The sequence below is a fragment of the Serinus canaria genome, chromosome 15 (genome assembly GCF_022539315.1).
Source record: "Serinus canaria isolate serCan28SL12 chromosome 15, serCan2020, whole genome shotgun sequence".
Lineage (NCBI taxonomy): Eukaryota > Metazoa > Chordata > Aves > Passeriformes > Fringillidae > Serinus > Serinus canaria.
In genome coordinates, this window is record NC_066329.1 from 9,498,294 (window position 1) to 9,516,757 (window position 18,464).

At 54.3% G+C, this 18,464-nt stretch overlaps 1 protein-coding gene across 1 annotated transcript in view; it reads right to left on the reverse strand.

Moving 5' to 3' along the window:
- The window catches only part of MYO18B (myosin XVIIIB), a gene marked incomplete at its 5' end in the record, with an annotated part of 57,409 nt that overhangs the window by 32,246 nt on the left and 6,699 nt on the right, over window positions 1-18,464 (reverse strand). The window contains 15 exons of the mRNA XM_050980738.1: window positions 217-345; window positions 1,884-1,949; window positions 3,552-3,661; window positions 4,481-4,673; window positions 5,551-5,734; window positions 6,406-6,565; window positions 6,695-6,842; window positions 7,170-7,250; window positions 7,831-8,023; window positions 9,118-9,208; window positions 10,714-10,878; window positions 14,801-14,945; window positions 16,664-16,727; window positions 17,120-17,220; window positions 18,175-18,317. Of these exons, the coding sequence (XP_050836695.1) occupies window positions 217-345; window positions 1,884-1,949; window positions 3,552-3,661; window positions 4,481-4,673; window positions 5,551-5,734; window positions 6,406-6,565; window positions 6,695-6,842; window positions 7,170-7,250; window positions 7,831-8,023; window positions 9,118-9,208; window positions 10,714-10,878; window positions 14,801-14,945; window positions 16,664-16,727; window positions 17,120-17,220; window positions 18,175-18,317 (1,973 nt within the window). The remainder of the gene's footprint in view (window positions 1-216; window positions 346-1,883; window positions 1,950-3,551; window positions 3,662-4,480; window positions 4,674-5,550; window positions 5,735-6,405; window positions 6,566-6,694; window positions 6,843-7,169; window positions 7,251-7,830; window positions 8,024-9,117; window positions 9,209-10,713; window positions 10,879-14,800; window positions 14,946-16,663; window positions 16,728-17,119; window positions 17,221-18,174; window positions 18,318-18,464) is intronic.

An 18,464-nucleotide genomic window follows, 5' to 3' on the forward strand; every position in this document is an offset into this window, starting at 1 on the left:
GCAGCCATCACCCCCACCCAGCCAGGAATGCCAGGGAGGACCGGGCTGGGACACCAGGCTGGACAGGGAAAGGTGGCAGAGGAGCCCAGGGATGCCAGCACAGCATCTCATGGCTGCAGGGGAAAGCTTCAAGGAGCTCAGAAGAGCTGCTGTTTGTGTGCTGTGGGCCATGTCCCAGGTGTGGGCTCAGGTGTCCCCAACCCACAGGATGGGTACCTTCAATCTCTTGAACTTCTGGCGGCTGAGGAAGCCCTTGCAGGCAGCCTGGAGCAGAGTCATCTTCTGGGCTATCAGCTTGTCCCGCTGCTTCTCCAGCCTGGAGATCACCCCTGGCTTCAGGAACACCTGGCAGCAAGGAACAGGTTACACATCCCAGGTCAGGGCTGGAAACTCTCCTTCCTCCTTGAGAGAGGCATCGACCTTCACAAGGTGCAATTCCTCAAAACTTTTCCTGTGGGATGCTGCCCTTTCCTCTCACTGTGGGGATGGATGGATGGATGGATGGATGGATGGATGGATGGATGGATGGATGGATGGATGGATGGATGGATGGATGGATGGATGGATGGATGGATGGATGGATGGATGGATGGGATGGATGGGATGGATGGGATGGATGGGATGGATGGGATGGATGGGATGGATGGGATGGATGGGATGGATGGGATGGATGGGATGGATGGGATGGATGGGATGGGATGGATGGATGGGATGGGATGGATGGGATGGATGGGATGGATGGATGGATGGATGGGATGGATGGGATGGATGGGATGGATGGGATGGGATGGATGGATGGGATGGGATGGATGGGATGGATGGGATGGATATCTCCACTGACAGAGGATTCTGACAGGTGACACACAGATGCACACGCAGGTAACAGCAATGATGTGTTACAGTAGCAAAACCAAAATAAACCAGATGGCTTTCATTCTCTGAAACGCCTCAGAAATGACACAGGTTTGCTGATGCCATCAGACCCAGGCCAGTATTGATCTCTGAGTGTCTGAAGTGTCTCTGGGTCACTGCTGGGAGAAGCTCTTGGAATCCAGGATCAGGAGCTCCCAACCCTTGGCACGGCCCAGCTTTAATAACCCTGAGTGACACGAGCGAGGCCGGGGCTGTGCTGAGAGAGCTGTGCTTTAGCCATGCCAAATTGAATCAAAGCACAACCCCAAGCAGAGTGGCTCTCTCATGAGCTGATGCCCTGATTGCTCCACCACCCACTCGATTGCCTCATTAATGTCTGAATTAACTCCCCAACCCTGCGAGTTTCACAGCTGGTACAAAATCAATGCTCAAAGCGACGGCAAAGCCAACCCGTCCCTAACGAAATGTGACCGGGGCTGCCACCGTGCTATTGATTAAGAATGAGGGTTCCAGAGAGGAGATAATTACAAACTGCACAGTGCAGGATAAAAGAAAGTCATTTTGCTCCAAAGAACCGTTCCGTGAATTCTTTCTTTACAAACTCCAGAGCTGAAGGCAAGCACGCACGTGAAATGAATTTTCCTTTCACACCATCACGCTGAAGTTCAAATGTGGTTGCTGTGACAGTTCCTGCTCTGCAGCAAACCCACGAGCTTCCCAAGCCCCCTTCACTCCCAGGAGACATCAATGGTAATTAGGAACTTAAATACTGGCTGGATTTTGGTAATTAGGTGCAGGATTTACCCTGGGTACTGCTTTCAGATGAGAATTATGAGGTTTTGCTCTGCTATTTAGTGAGTCTCAGTTTCCCAGGCCACCTGGTGCCACATGCAGCAGTGGAAGAGAGCCTTTGTCCCCAGTTTGGGCAACTTTGGGCAGCTGGGGAGCCTGGCATGGGGCTGTGCCCACACACACCAGAGCAACGGGGAGGCAGGGCACAGTCGTGGTACCTGGGTGCGTCCTATGGCAACGCTCTTCTTCTCCAGATCCAGTGCCTGGAACAGCTCCTCAATAGCCTGTGGAGAAGGGATGGGATACTCGTAATGGGACTGCTCAGGAAACACCCACAACCTGCTGGGAGCTGCTGAAACGCGGTGCAGAGACCCCCAGTCCTCATGGGCACCCAGTGGGGGTTCATCCAGCTCTGCCCTCCTTTCCTCCTCTCCTTGCCAAAGCCCAGTCCCAAGTCCCACTGCAAGGACTTCCCTCCCCCGAGGCTTTCAGCAAGATGGGGAGTAGAGATCTGCAGCTGCAGGCGAGATTTTCCTCCTTTTGCTGCCATGCCTGGTCTGGCAGAGCCTTGGTGCACGGCCAGGAGGTGACACAGGGGACAGTGCCTGTCCCAGCACCCTCCAGCTGCAGCCAGTGCTCCTCTCCTGCCCACCTCACCAACAGCTCATCCCATGGAGCCAAAAACAGGGGAAGGGCTGAGTTCTCCCCTGAGCCACAGCACAGAACTCCTTGGAGGATTTGAGCAGGAGATTATCCCAAGGAGAATCCTGAACTCAATTACTCCAAGCTTTAGACCAGGACATGGACATAACAGCAGCAACACTAGCCACCCCCCTGGGGCAGCCACACTGGATGGATGGGTGGTTTGAAAGCCCCAGGGCTACAGAAATCGTAACAAAAATCCTCTGCTAACACCTCACTCCACACGTCATCATGAAGGACAAACCCACAGAAGGAATATTCCACCATGGACCCAGGAGCAGCAGGATTGCACCCCTGGCCTCACCAGCAGCCGTGCAAGGAGGGCATGGGCACACCAGGGAATGAGATTGGAATCACAGAGCACAAACACCGTGCCAGCGTGAGGAAGCAGCAGGGCTGTGGCTGTGCCTGTTCTGGTGGCACTGCTGGGACCAGGACTGGTGCAGGGCTGTGCAGGACAGTCCCACCCCAGCACAAGCACAGGGCCAGCCCTCACTGCCCTGTCCCCTCACAGCTGAGCCTCTCTCCTGCTCCAGCAGCCAGGTTAATGCCGTGTCCTAGGAAGCATTTCCCAGCTGACAAACCCTCGTGGCAGCAAGCTCTGGGGAGGATGGGATTTTCCAAATCCCCTGCTTACACGCTGCTGACAAGGCACCCTCTGCCTCCGACAGCATTTCATAGCAATATTGACCTTTCCCAATTGTCAGACTTGTCTTATTAAATCCCGAGGTCTTAACTGCCTTTGCACATGCTGGCTGCAGTTTGCACAACACAGCACGTGCCCAGCTTTAATTCAGCTCCTCTCAGCTCCTGGTGGCTCACCCACAGCCTTGTTCCAGGCTTGGCTTTGCCCTGGTTTTGCTACAAATTTACTCAGAAACAAATAAAACTGGCAGGTGTCCAGATTCCCTCCTGAGCTCTTTTGGCTTTCAGCATCATGGGGTGGGGTGAGGTGAGGTGAGGAGTCACCCTGGGCTGCAGGTGATGCCCAGTGCCCAGAGGATTCCACAGTCCCCGCTCTCTTGGGTCCCTGGGAATGTTGCCTGGCTTGTCCTCAGCCCCAGGTTTTTGGGGAGCCAGGGAGAGGGACTGCACCACAGCAATGCCCACACCCTCCCCTCAGTTCTGGCATCATCACAGCCCCACTGGGGGTCTCAGCCCGTGCCCCCCAGCCCAGCACACACCTTGCTCTCATCTGGCACCTCGTAGGCAGAGTTGTGCTTCTTCATCACCTCGGTAGCCAGCAGCTGGAAACGCCTGCGGAACTGGGTGAGGAGCAGCCGGTCCGAATAGCCTGGGGGCACACAGGGCTGTTGGGGGCTGCACCACACCCAGGGCATGATCCCAATAACCCTGGGGGCACACAGGGCTGTTGGGGGCTGCACCACACCCAGGGCATGATCCCAATAGCCCTGGGGGCACACAGGGCTGTTGGGGGCTGCACCACACCCAGGGCATGATCCCAATAACCCTGGGGGCACACAGGGCTGTTGGGGGCTGCACCACACCCAGGGCATGATCCCAATAGCCTGGGGGCACACAGGGCTGTTGGGGGCTGCACCACACCCAGGGCATGATCCCAATAGCCCTGGGGGCACACAGGGCTGTTGGGGGCTGCACCACACCCAGGGCATTGGCATTGGCACTGACACACTGGGGAGGGACCTGCTGGGACATCCTGTGCACAGCAAAGGGCACTGGGGGTGGAGGGGACATGGGACCTGCCATGAGAGAGGAAACACTGCAGTGAGGGCAGGGAGAGTTTGAGGTGGCCAGATGCCACCCCAGCACCTTGTGTGACACAGGACATGCCCCTGGGCCTCCTGCACAGCTCCCTGTCCCCATGGCATGGGCTGTGGCTGTGGGCAGTGCAGGTCCAGCCTGATGCTCCACTGGAGCTGCAGCCACAGAGCTCAGGCATGAGAGGGGCTCAGAACCCCTGCAAAAAGCAGGAATAAAAATGGAGGAGAATTTCTGAATGGGGAATTTCTGACGGAAGGAGGATTCCTTGCTTGCTGGCAAGAAGCAGGGGATGAGCAAAGGCTGGAAGGGTTGAGCAGGGGCAGGGAGCTGCAGGTGGGACAGGCACGGGCCAGGCAGGATCTGGACATACCAACACGGTGGAGGCGCAGGGCATCCAGGAGCTGGGTCCCCTCCAGCTGTGTCCTCAGGGCCACCACATCCAGCTGTGGGGCTGCATCTGGTGGCGCTGGGGGCCGAGGGACCGACCCTTCCCAGCCCATCCCTGGGAGGAGGCAGTGGACAAAGTGCAGCTGGGACCGTCGGAGGAGGTTGGTGAGGGCATCCTGAAGGGTGGCAGAGGTCAGTGGGGATGGAGGGGACAAAGGGTGAGCACGTGCTGGCAGTGGGAAATGCTCCCTGTGCACCTGCAGGGTGTCTGGGCAGGTGGAGGGGTCAGCTCTGAGTTGGGAACAGCCTCAGTCAGAGGGTGAACACGGGTGGTGAGCAGGACCCTTCCTCCTGATGTGTTCAGGTGATGGCCAGAAAATGTACCAGGAACATTAAAGATCATTGGGGCTGAGGGATGCTGGGGAGGGGGTTTGCCAGGGACAGGCAAGACCCCAAAACACGCTGGTCAGGGACTCAGCAGAGCCTGAGCCTCATCTCCTGAGAGAGTTTGGCCACTTAATGAGGTGTGAGCGCAGCAGGAGCCTGGCATGTGCCCAGCGCCAAGGGCGGGTTACTGTCTGAGAATTTAAGAGGATTTAAGCAGCGAGGTGCTTCTGTAATCTGTGTGTGATCTGTGTGTAAATTGTGTGTGATCTGAAATCTGTGTGTAAACTGTGTGTAATCTATGTGAGATCTTTGTGTAAACTGTGTGTGATCTGAGATCTGCGCACGATCTGTGTGAGAATGGTCTGAGGTCTGTGTAGTCTGTGAGATCTGTGTGTGACCAGTATGTAAACTGTGCGTAAACTGTGCGTGATCTGTGTGTAAACTGCGCACCATCCATGCCTGATCTCTCTGCCTGGGGGGCTCTCCCTGAGCGCCAGCAGCTCAGCACCCCCACAGCCCCAGTGGGGACGGGCAGGATCTCACTGCTGGGAGTGCGAGCACCCTGCTAAGTCACCGATCCAAGGCAAGATCCCCCCGCGGTGCCACCACGCTGTGTGCCACAACCCCCCTGTCCCGCAGCCACAGGCTCCCGGCGCTGGCACTCACCGCCTGCAGCTTGATCTGGGCGCACACCGACCTCTTCCTCACGGCGGCGAAGCTGCTGGCGAAGGTCTTCCTCAGGCAGGCGTTGCGGTGCAGGGCGGCCTGGGAGCGCCCCTCCAGCCCGGCCAGGGCGCGGCAGCACAGCGGAGCGCTCGCCCGCGCCCGCACCAGCTCCCGCACGGCGGCTCTGCCGGGACACACACACACATACACACACCCCGGGTCGGCATCCCGGCTTCTTCCACAGGGATGCAACACCCAGGGCGCCAGATTCCAAACTGGTGCTGCTCTGAGGTGTGGAACAGGGTGATGGGACACCCCCGCCCTCTCCATCCTCCCTGGTCCGAGTGTGGAACTGTTCTCTGCTCTGTTAAAGCTTCCCTGGGTTGAAGCCCAAACCAAATGAGCCAGGAGTATGCAAGCAGAAGGTTAAAATCCCCCTGTGTGCACAGACACCTGCAGCATTTCAGCTCCCTTTCAATTCCAATTTCGCTTGCAAGGCTGCTCAAAGCAGAGGGAAAACCTGGGCAGCTGCTGGGGAAGCCTCACAGCTCTGACTTGTGCTGGACCCCCACAGGCAGGGACACCTTCCACTAGCCCAGGATGCTCCAAGCCCTGTCTAGCCTGGCCTCGGACACTTCCAGAGGTGGAACAGGGCTTTACCACCCTCACAGCCAGGGAATTCTCCCCAATATCCCACCTAACACTGCCCTCTGCAGTGGGAACCATTCCCCCCCTGTTCACACAAGGGATGTCCCACTCCACCCTCTGTCTCCAGAGCTGGGGCAGGTTTGCAGCTCAGGGCAGGGGCATCCCCAGCCCCCTCCCACGGGCACTGTGGCACCTCCTGGCACTTACACCGTGGAGTTCTGCAGCACCTGGATGGCATTCTGGGCCGAGAGGTTGAACTTGGCCTTGCTGACCCAGCCCGTGAGGTCGTAGCGCACGGGGGCCGTGCCCAGCTGGTGGCAGATCTCGAAGTGCAGCGTCTGCTCACACCTGCGCAGGTGCCCCTCACCTGTGGCAGCGACAGCACCGCAGGACCAGCCCAGAGAAAAACCCAGTGAGGGGTTAAATCACCCACATCTCCCCAAATCCCAAAGGCAGTGATGCCAGAGGCTGGGCAGCCGAGCCGAGCCCAACTCACCATCCTGGTGGGGTGCCTTGGTGGCGAAGTAGGAGCAGAGGCGCTCGAAGGCAGTGCCATCCCCAGAGCCTGGCACCAGCACCTCCTCATCCAGGATCCACAGCAGCCCCCGGCGAGCGGCCCCGGCGCTGCCTGGCAGCACCTGCGGCTGCCAAGGGACACAGGGGCTCTGGGCTCCACCACAGTCTGCTCTGCTCCCCCACCCTGCTCCCACTGCCCAGCTGTGCCCCCAGCCCCGAGCAGACCCTCCCCAACCTGATCCAGCTCTGCACAGCAGTGTGCCAGGGGAGCCCATCGCCCCAGGCTGGTGATGGAGCGCAGAGCTCGGTCAGGAAGGGTGTTTGTATTTTAAAAAGCCAAAAAGGCCCTGGTGGGTGCTGTGCCCCCCTCTCCCTGCAACACCTCAGGTTGCTCTGGGATGCTCCCAACTCTGTCTCTGGAGCCCTCACTGCAGGGTGCAGAGGGGACAGGGTACCTGGGAGCAGCTCAGGTCGATGATGGACAGCGTGGCCAGCGGAGAGCGCTCTGGAAGATCAAAAGACACCTCAACATTTTCCTGGAAAACATCATTTAAAAGCTTGTTTCAGTCATGGCATGGCATCTGGAAGTCTTCGCCACCAGGGAAGGGCACATCTATCCTTACTCAATGATGTCTGTGTTAAACCATAGGAATTCAGCTGTTTTCCTAGGGCTGGAGGCATTATGGTAACTCCTTCAAGCCTATAATAAGTTCATCTCTGCCTGTACGTTTCTCAGCAGCTTATTTCTGCAATAATTTATCATTTTCCTTTCTATCCTCTATTATTCATCACCTGAGGAAAAAGTCAGCTGTGCCAACAGAAGGCACAAACTCTCCTGAGCTGGAGCAAGCATGTAACAGAATTCCAAAATGGTTTGGGCTGGGAAAAAACCATCTCATTCCAACCCCCCTGCCGTGGCAGCTTCCACAAAGATGCCAAGAGAGCAGAAATAGCCAAGAGGATTCAGAACTGAGGCAGGGGGTGGAGAGAGAGGCTTCTGCTCCATGCAGAGCCCTCCCAGCAAAGCCCCTGAGTTATTCACTCACACCACAGCGGGACCATGGGCACAAAGGCTCTCCCAGGTGCTGGGAGCTGCTGCCAAGCCCTGCTCCTCACCTCTCTGTACCTCTCCATCTCCCACAGGAAGGTTTTCTCGTAGAAGAGCCCCTGCAGCCTCTCCTGGACGTAGTTGTGGCACAGCTCCTCGAAGGTGGCCGCTCGCTGGCTGCGCTGCTGCCGCGGGCTCTGGAAGCCAGGGCTGTCCACCACGGCGATGGAGGCCATGGAGAGATGCTGGGAGGAGAAGGACCTGGCAAGAGACACACACACCACCAGGATTTACCCACCAATGGCAGCAGAGTGGTGCCAGCTGAGCCCTCACAGTGCCACAGCAGTGCTGAGGGCCAGTGCTGTAGCCACAGCTCTCTTCACAGAGAGCAGCAGGCACAGCTTCCCAAAGATTTTTTTCTGGAGAAGCACAGAGAGAAGAAAAAAAACCCTAATTCTTATCTCTATTCTCTGCTCCTATTATTCTTACACATGTAAAATGTGTTAAGGAAATTATTTACCTAAAATAATTTCATTAATGAAATACCAGTGAAAGTTGTTTTGTTTCCTTAGCCAGTGGAGTCAAAGCTGTGCCTAAGTGTCTGGAGACAGCCATGAGATTCTCTTTAGTATGTATTTTTAGTATAGTATAGTATTGTTATAGTAGTTTTTTTGAGCTAGATCTTATAAGCTCTTGGAGGTCTATAACACACTCAAGATAGCTCAGCTACTTTTGGAGGCATAAAAATCAGCAGGATGGCTTCTGTTGCAGTGCTGGAAACAAAAAGGTTTAATAAAAGGCAAAAAAACAAACAGAGAAAAACCGAGCCAGGTGCAGGAGGTCCTTGCTCCTGGTGAAACACCTCACAAAAGTGATTAGTTTCTTTGTTCACTTCTTTTTCTAGTAAATTGCTCAGGCGGGACTTTTTGGATCTTGTCTAATTAGTTATTTTTAAGTCTGAGGTGAAGTCCCCCAGGCCTATCAGGTGGCTTTTTTACCTAATCAAGGAAAGAGAGAAGCTTCTGGGCTTCTTTCCTTTTTGAGGGGACAAAGGACAGTTTTGTCACTCCATTAACAGGGGGCACACTCCTATATAGTATCTCTTTAGTATAATTATGATATTACTGTAATATAGTAAAGTTTAATAAAGCAATTGTTCAGCCTTCTGAATCAAGAGTCAAATGCCAACCATTCCCTGCATCGGGGGCTCCCTCCCTTCTGCAATACCAGCACCACTCCCACAGAAGGATTTTCACACAGCTGCCTGGTTTTCCAGCAGGAATCAGCCACCTGCTCCATGCTCCTGGAGAAGGGGCTGCCACCCCCAGCCCCAGCCCCCAGCAGCTCTTTGGTACCTGTTGATGAGCGAGACCACAGCAGCAAAGAGCTCCTCGTAGAGCCCCGAGGCCATTCCCTCCACACACTCCACTCCCGTCATCTTCGGCCCTGGCACAGCGAAGGGAAGAGCAGGAAACTCATTTATTTCCAGCCAAGCTCAGAGCTGGGCTGGGACCTGGGATTCCCTGGATTGTGGTGCAGGAGAACCCACGCAGCACAACCCCTGACCTGCCTTCAGCTCACGTGGATTTAAGGAATGCCATTGCCATGGCAAAGGCCTCCTCCTCAGGTTCCTGCTTTTATCAGGATAACTTGCAGGGCCCACCTGGAATTCTGCTGCTCTCATGGAATCACCAAGGTTGGAAAAGACCTCTGAGATCATCAAGTCCAACCTTTAAGGAGCGTGGGAAGGCTGACCTGAAATCCAGGCAATGTCTCACCCTCCCACCTCACACATGCCGGATCTGCCTCCACGAATCAGAGCCATACAATAATTTAAGGTTTCTGGTGGCTCAGTAGCACAATCCCTGATCCAGATCTCCTTGCAGGACACAGGTGCTTGGATAACACCAGCTAATTTGTGGAGTTTGGGGATTTCCCCCATTTTTCTAGGCAGAGCTCTCACAGCATTTAAGCCACATCACTTATCTGAATTCATCTCATTTTACTGTCCCTAAGGAGGATCAGGCAGGGACAGCTGAGAGCAGAGGGCAGTGATGTGACACAGCACAGCTGATGATTTTATTAATTTTAAGACCTACCCGGGCCTCTCAGCCTGAGAAAAACAGGACAATTTTCTTCACCATTCCCTCTCTCCCAGAAACAAAGGGGAAAGGTAATATGGGAAACATATATGTATATGAAAATTCAGAATTTTGGAAGCATAAAATGTACTTAGGTGGGTGGAAGAAAAAAGAAATATATATTATTAAAAATTTATATAAAATATATAAATGTATATTATATTATTATATAATATATAGGTTATCTATTATATATAATGTATATTATATATAGAGAGAAAAATATATAATAATATATAGCTTATTTAACAAATATGCAAATTGCAGAGCACAGTTTGTGACAGGAATGTAACTTGCTAGGTAGAGACAACTTGTAACAGAACACATAAGAATTTAGTTGCTAGGTAAAGGCCATAAAGATAACTCAGTAAAGCAAGACTCGAGTACTGTTGAAACCCATAAAGCAGAAACTTTCACTGAAGGAGCCAGCAAGAACCAGGCTCCTGGTTTTGGCCTGAGAGAAAGCCAAACCCTCACTGTGCCTGCCCAGAAGAGAAGGTCAAGCAGTGAACATCGAGGAAGATGATGCTACTTCATCGAGGAAGGTGATGCTACCTCATCAAAAGCACCCACCCAAGACCACCAGGAGGTGTGGCACCACCAAGGACTCTGGGTGGTGAATGGGCAGGCAGGGAGGTGTGGGCTTGGGGGCTCAATGTGTATTTAAACCTGAAACCTGTCTCACCTGCCTCAGAAATTTTGGTGGAAACACCTCCCATGCGTCCCAGCTGGAATAAACCACACCCGCCTTACAGTTTTCCATTGCAAACCCCTAATTCCACAAATCCGAGGGATGGGGCGTGCCGGTACCTGGCGGGCTCTCCTCTGCCTGGGGCCGGCCCCGAGCTGTCACCTGCGCCAGGATGAGCCTCAGGTGGTGCTTGAAGACGGCGCTGCCCAGCTCCTCCACGTCGCAGCCCAGCACCTCGGCAGCGCGGCTGGCGCTCTCGAACCTCAGGAACTGCTTCCTGCCGACTGGGGAGGGGCACGGGGGGCTCAGCATCACCAAAACGCCCCCTCGCCCACCCCCAACATCCAAATGGTCCAAAAAAGAACGAGGCGAACCACGGGGCATCAGGGTTTCAGCAGGGCAGAGCAGCAGATGTGCTGCTGGGAGCTGATGGGATTAGGAGCCAATCCCTCGAAATCCGGGATCACCTTTCAGGGTCCCAGCAGTGCTGGCTGTCCCTGCAGTTCCTCCCCTCGAGCGGACACGACTCACGGCCAGTGATAACAATCCCAGCTTAATGATTTAAATCAATAGGGAAGTAATCTGCAGGATTAATCCTTTTACAAATCCAGAGCAGAAAGGTGCAGTGGAGGCAGCCCAGCTGAGAAACACGGCGGGATGAGCAAAAATAGGAGGAACCTCAATCACCCAGAGACCTCAGGGTGGCAATTTTGGGTGGTGGATGAGGAGCTCGGGGTGCTTACAGCTAAAATGAACCCTTAAAACACAGCTGGTGGCTGGTGGCAGGGAGAGGGTGTGGGATGGAGAGTGAGAGGTGGCCACAGCCTGGGAAGCTCCATGGGGGACCCTCTCCTGGCTGAGGGGATGCACAAAGCAGGGCTCGAGGGCTGGGGGTGCTTCACAGCACACCCACGGGTCACCCCCCTTCTCCCTGCCCCTTTGATCCTTCCCCAGTATTTTCTGTGCTGACTGAAGGACTCCAACATCAAGGGCTGTGCTGGAGCAGGCAGGGGAATTGCCTCAACACTCCAGGCTTTGATTTATTCTGCTTCCACTTGTTCTTGTCTGAGCTGGCTGGACGGACGCTGATTCCTGTCAGACACAAAAGCTCTGCCTGCCAGGGAGTTGGAAGGGCTGGGGGGCTGCACAGATCTGGCTGGCATCTCACACTGCTCCAGCACCCCACACTGCCCATTTCAGCACCCCACACAGCCCATTCCAGCATCCCTGGGACAAACAAGAGGATCCACTCAGCCCTGGCACCCCCAGGCACCATTTTAGCCTCCATGAACTATAACCAGCAGCTCCACAGGGCTCTCCTGAGTGTGATGTGACCATGGAAAACTGGCTGACTTTAACACCTGAAGGGAATTACTTTGGCCCAGGCGATATTTAGGAGAAGCAGAAGGAAAACACAGGGTCAGCACTCACGGGGACAGCTCAGCCTCCCTTGCTACAGCCCCAGCCCATTCCCAAACTGCTCAATGCCCAATTTCCTGGGTTCCCAGGACATGATGCCACAGGGATGGGTCTGTGCAGGACCCTGTGGGCCACAACAGCTCAAGCACTCACCTTGGGCTATTGCTGGTGGTCTCACTGACCCCAAAATTCCCTCCTGGCTGTCTGGGTGCTCCTGTCCCTCCTGCTGCCCTGGTGTCCCTGACCTCTGCAGGGTTTGGAGCAGCTCAGTGAGTGTCCCCCACCTGCCCCCTGCCCTGTGTTCCAGCCCTCCTGCCCTGTGGTTTTCCTCCATCCAGAGGAGTTCTGGAGGCTGGATTTGCAGCAGCCTCGCTGTGCCAGGGGCTTTGGAGTGACTCCTGACACAGCTGTGGCAGCACCAGGAGGGTTGGAATGGCAGCCACCTCCATTACAGGTGCGTGCTGGGAAGCCCACAGGGAGCTGGGAGCCACAAAGCTTTATTCTGATATCCTGATATTCTGATATTCTGATGTCAGGCAGCAAAAGGACAGCGTGAGAGCGAGCTGAACGCCGCCCCCGCTGCGCCCCAAACCTCCCTTCGGCTTACAGGGACAGCAAATAAATTAAACCAGGGGATTTTCTGCAGCCCACAAAGGGACTGGAGCACTCAGGTGAATGGTGCCCGGGGTGCCCTGCTGGCCTCCAGCTGCCAGGCTGCTTTCCTAATAAAAGAGCTGCTCTAATAGGTTTCAAAGGCAGCGGGGAGGGCTGACGCTGGGGCAGAGCAGAAGGAGCTTTTGAAATTCAGCCTTTTCTTCTCAGCGTTTTTGTAGCTGCAAATGCATTTTCCACCCCCAGCCAGGGAGAGGTGGTGCTGTTCCCTCCTGGTTTATTCCTGCACAAACTGAATGGGTGAGGAGAGAAGGGAAAAAGGTGCCTTTAGCCCACACTGGGGCCTGTTTAACACGTGCTGGGGCCAGGGATGGAGATGGGGATGGAGGAGGCGCCCGGCTGAGCTCCTGAATGCCCTGGAAAAGCAGTGCTGAGGCGCCCTTCGGCGAGATTTCAAGGAGAGGATTTGGAATACACAACATCAAAGGGCATGAAAGGGGAAGGGAAGAGATGGCTATCGGGAGACAGGTTTAACCACATTAAAAGAGTCGTCACCCCCACTGAGACTTTTGCTCCACCCGGCTTTGATCCATTTTTTATCCATATTTCCTTTCATTCCTCCCCTTTTGTTGACACACGGTGGGGGAATCGATACCAGAGTGAGCGACACTGAGACATGATCTGCTTGTTAATCCCACACCAGAGAGTGCTCAGAGCTGCAGCCCTGCCTGGGTCTGCTACTCCCATTCCTGCTCCTGCTCAGAGGATGGAGCAGCATTTGCTGGCTACAGCATTCCATTCCCTCCCAGACTGACCTACAGGGGGCTGAGGGCAGAATGTGCAGGAAGTCTGAGCAAAGCAAAGCTCCCCATGACCACCCCTCCACCTGCCACAGAGCTGGGCACTCCCAAAATGAGACAAGTCTCCAAAATCTGCTCTCCTGAAAACCCACAGGGCTGAAAGACTTTCAAATTTTTTGGCCAAGAGCCTTCTGACACTCATCAGCCTGAGAGCACAGGGTCATGGATAAAAGCTGGAAGGGCGTTAAGGTAGATGGAGATGAGGAAAGAGAACACCAGAAAGAAGGAGAAAAAAGAACTCACTGTAAGTCATGACAGCATCTATCCTTTTAAAATAATTAATAAATGATTAATGGCATAAATTACCATAAGATGTGTTATGACATGTTGCAGAGACATTTATAAATGTCTGTGCCTTAGTTTATGGCAGCCTTTATGCAGCCCTCATAAACTGAAGTGTGTAAATCAATGTGGCTGCCTCTGAAATGGGTTTGAGCACGTCCTAAAATCATTTGTAAGGGATAAGGCAATTTCTGCCTGTCTGTATTAACAAAGTCTCTATAAATACAATCTCCATCCAGACTCAGCCTATTATAATTCAGTTCCTGTGGTAGACACTCAAGAGATGATGAAATTAGTGCTACCTGAAGCTGTCCCTTCATGGTGTCATTGGGGACAACGTGCCAACAAAGGAGTCACCCACCCCAGTCCTTCCCAGGGAGCTGGCATGAGGTGACGCCCTGTCACCATCACATTTTCTGAAAAATCCTCTTTGCCCAGGATTCTTCTCCTGGGAAGCTGAGAAGCCTCAGAGAAAAAAGAAAACAATATTATCTCTTTGGCTTCTCCCGTGTTTTGCTGCTTTGGAATGTGGTTGGAGATTGTTTATCCAACAGGTGAATTGGTTTGACTTAATGACCAATCACAGGCTGTGTCAGACTCTGGAGAGTCACAAGATTCATCATTATCTTTTAGCTTTCTGTCTGTATCCTTTTCTATTCTTTAGTATAGTTTTAGTGTAGCATTCTTTTATATAAAATAATAACATAAAATAATAAATTACCCTTCCTAAGAACACGGAGTCAGATCCATCATTTCCCCCTTTCATCTGGGGACCCCAAAAATACCACAACACCCAGCAGCCCCTGCCCTGTCCCTGTGTGGCAAGGACAGAGCTGCCCCAGAAGCAGGGAGGACACCAGCATCCCCCCTCCCACCATGCAGGAGGAGCACGGAAGAACTTGGAGCCACCACAAACAGAGCAGCCTTGGGATGAGCCGCACACCCCCAGCACTGATCCCTGCCAGGACACGCTCCCACCCCTCTCAAGCTCAGCCACGAGGTGTGAGGGAAGCAGAGGCAGGACTGCCCTCACCTTTGCAGGCTCCAGCAGCTCCCAGGTGGTAGATCCCAGCCAGGACACGCCACACGGCCGCCTGCTCCTCCGCGGTGATGCCCAGCGTGCCCATGGCTGCCCGCAGCTGGGAGAAGGCCACCAAGGCTCTCTGCTTGTCCTCAGGCTGCAGGGGGACAGAGCCAGGGGTGTCACTGCCTCTGCTGGGCACCGTGCCCCGCAGAAGGGAGAGGGAAACCACCAGGACAGCAAGGGAACCGCAGAAAGTTTGGAGCAAGTGGTGAAGCAGGTGTCACAGACATATTTTCTGAAAAATCCCTTTGCCAGGATCTCTTCTCCCAGGAAGCTGGGAAGCTTCAGCTTCTCCGTGTTTTGCTGCTTTGGAATGTGATCTGGAGAATTGTTTACCCAGCATGTGAATTGTTTCTACTTGATGACCAACCACAGCCAGCTGTGTCCGGACTCTGGTCAGTCACAAGATTTTATTATCTATTCCTTTTCTTTGCTTGCCTTCTGATGTCTCCTTTCTCTTTCTTTAGTATAGTTTTAGTATATCATTAGGATATGATATATGATATCTGATATATGATAATATTATAATATACTATAATACACTATACTATACTATACTATAATACACTATACTATACTATACTATAATATAATATACTATTATATACTATACTATACTATACTATACTATACTATACTATACTATACTATACTATTATATTATATTATATTATAATTAATATATAATATTAATCAGCCTTCCAAAACATGGAGTCAAGATTCTCACCTCTTCCCTCATCCTGGGGACCCTCAAACACCACCACAGGCAGGTTCCTGGGGTGCCTGGTGTTAGGAGCAAGCTGGGTGCATCACCTTGTCACACAAGGACATGAAATTCCCACTTCATGGGTGTCTACAGAGCAGCAGCTGGAGGTGGGTGTTTTATATCATGGAATCACCCAAAACCCACGGATTGGGTTGGAAGGGACCTTAAAGCTCATCTCCTTCCAAGCCATGGCAGGGACACCTTCCAGAGGCCAGCCCTGTCCCCTCACTCCTGCCCAGAGCTGAGCAGCTCCTGGCCACCAGCAGGACCTCACCTGCCACCTCCCACCACAGACACCCCTCTGCAGCCCCTGAGCTGGGGCTGCTCCGTGGGGCCAGGGGCCACCAGCTCCAGCAGGCAGCATCCCACCTTGGCAGGGAACAGGGGAATCTCTGGGCTGGCAAATCCCCCGAAATCAGAGCTGTGAAAGGAGGGTAAAACCCCATCTCTGAACCCAAGTCTGCTGCATCAGCAGGGTGAGGAGCTTGCTGTGCCCTCCGTGGAGCTGCTGCTCCAGCAGTCAGTTCCTCTGGCTGCCAAAGGGGAGCAGGAGCTCCCTAATGAAGATGGAATATTGGATTCATCAGTAGATGATGTAACTGCAAATTGCTGCGATTCATCCCAGCACTTTGGCTCGTGGACAATCTGCTGGGGCTCTGCAGACAGCTCAGACTAATGAGGGGCTGGAGGTGGGAGTCAGCTGTGGAGCTTTAACCCCTAAAATTCACCTTCTGGGCTGCCCAAAGGATGCTCTCACCCCTGGGAGTTGCTGCAGCAGGGGAACATCAGGGGTAGGTGACCCTGGAGCAGCAGGATCTGCTCCCAAGGTGGCTGTGGTATCCCAGGAAGGGCAGCCCCAGTCCCAGCAGAGGGGTGCTGCTCTTTGGGCAGACCCTTCCTCACATCCCAACATCCCCTCCCTCCCCTCCAGGCTCCCAGTACAGTGGCATCATCATGAGAAACCAGGGAATCCAAGTCATCCTCCAGCTGGTGGTGACCAAGGGGGTGCCCTGCACCACCCCACCTCAGCATTTCCCTCTCCCTACCTTTGTGAAGGGTTTGATCCCAAAGGAATTGCTCTCAGCCACCTGGTGCAGGTGCAGCATCGTCCTGGGAGAAGTCACAAAAAAAATGAGAGTCAGGCTCCCTCCTTGGCTGCCCTCAGCACCCCCAGCCACCATCTGAGGGGCCTGGATGGGACAGGCCACCACAGCACTGCCCCATGCAGGGACATCAGCTGGAGCCTTCTCCTGGGGACACAGCCTGGTGGGAACCAGAAGTGAGAGGGAAAGGGATCTCTGTGTCATTTATCACCCCAATTTCAGCTTTAGTGGAGGGGCACCAGGAAGTGCCCTCATTTCAGAGAAAATCTCTCCATGTGCAGAAAGATCCCGTTCATGCAATTGCTCTCACAATCTCTTATCAGGGGGTCTCCAAACCCCACGGATGGAGGGAATTTGGTTATGAAGGATGGGGAATCTCTGAACAGCTGTCACACCCACCTCTCTGCCACATCCAGCCCTGCCAGCAGCAGTGGGAAGATGTTGAAGCTGCTCTCTCCTTCGGGCTGCTGGGCAACACGGATCCTCTCCAGCAGCAAGGTCTGGGGAGGGAAAAGGGGACAGGGACATGGGGAGATGCTGCCATGGAGGGGCTGGATTTCTCCTTGCAGGGACTCAGCTGGGTTTGGGGGCTGCTCTTCCCACCCAGGGCTGTGCAAGCAAGAGCTGAATCACGATCCAGGCATCAAGGAGCGACTTGAGTGCATGAAAGCAACACCCAAGGTCCCTCTGAGCTCCCAGGGGTCTGGGCAGTGCCACAGCCCCAGCAAAGATGCTGCAGCATTGGGTAAAAGTCATTGCCTGGGCTCCAGACAAGCCCAGCCCAGCTCCAGCTTCACCAAAGGGTTCAGTGCCAGCACTGGAGGCAGCAATGAGTCTGCAGAGCTGGGGGACCCCACCCCAGACTGTCCCACGGACATGCCAGGGTGGTTCTGATGGTTCTGATGGGGACATTCCTGCACAAGGACAGCTCCCCCAGGCCACCAGCTCCCCGTGGGTGCCCAGGGCAGAGCAGGGCCAGCAGTGGGAAGTGCTGGTGCTCCCCAGGAGCAGACAAGGCTCCAGCCCCCTTCTCCCTCAGACAAGGCCCAGGGGCATGGGCAGCTCTGATTAAAGAGCCTTTGATAAGAGCCCTGACAGTGATAAAAGCCCTCTGAGGCTCAGCTCCAGGGGTGGTGAGGTGCTGCTAATGAAATGCTGAATTATACATTTCCTCATCAACATTTCATCCCAGCACTGCCCCAAGCTCCCTGCCAGGGACAGGGACAGGCTGGGGGGACCCTGCCATGCTGCTGACAGAGCTTCTGCTCCTTTGGGGCCATTTGGGCACCTCTGGTTAGGAGGAGCAGGGAGCAGAGCAGGGAGCAGAGCAGGGAGCAGGGCATCATCCCTCGTGCCCATCCTGGCTGGGAAGTGAAGCTCAAGGGTGGCTCATCCCCACCCCAAGGACCCCCATTTTCAGGCAGAGCCCTCCCATCTCAGCAGGTGACAGGTACCTGGAGGTGAGCAGCAGTGACCTGGCCAGTGGCACTGAAATCCAGCGACAGGACCATGGAGAAGCGCGTGGAGCTGCTGCTGTGCCTGGTGGTCACCGACCCAAAGGCTCCCAGCACTGTGAACATGGCCTGGATCTTCTCCACTGCAAAACAACCAGCAGAGCCCCCTGAGCCACCCTGCAGCTCTGGAGGAGGTGTCTCCTCCTGCCTCACCTCTGCTGCTCCTCTGGGCTCTGTCCCAGCCCCGGGGAACTGCGCGGGTGTGGGGTCAGCATCCCACACCGGTTGTC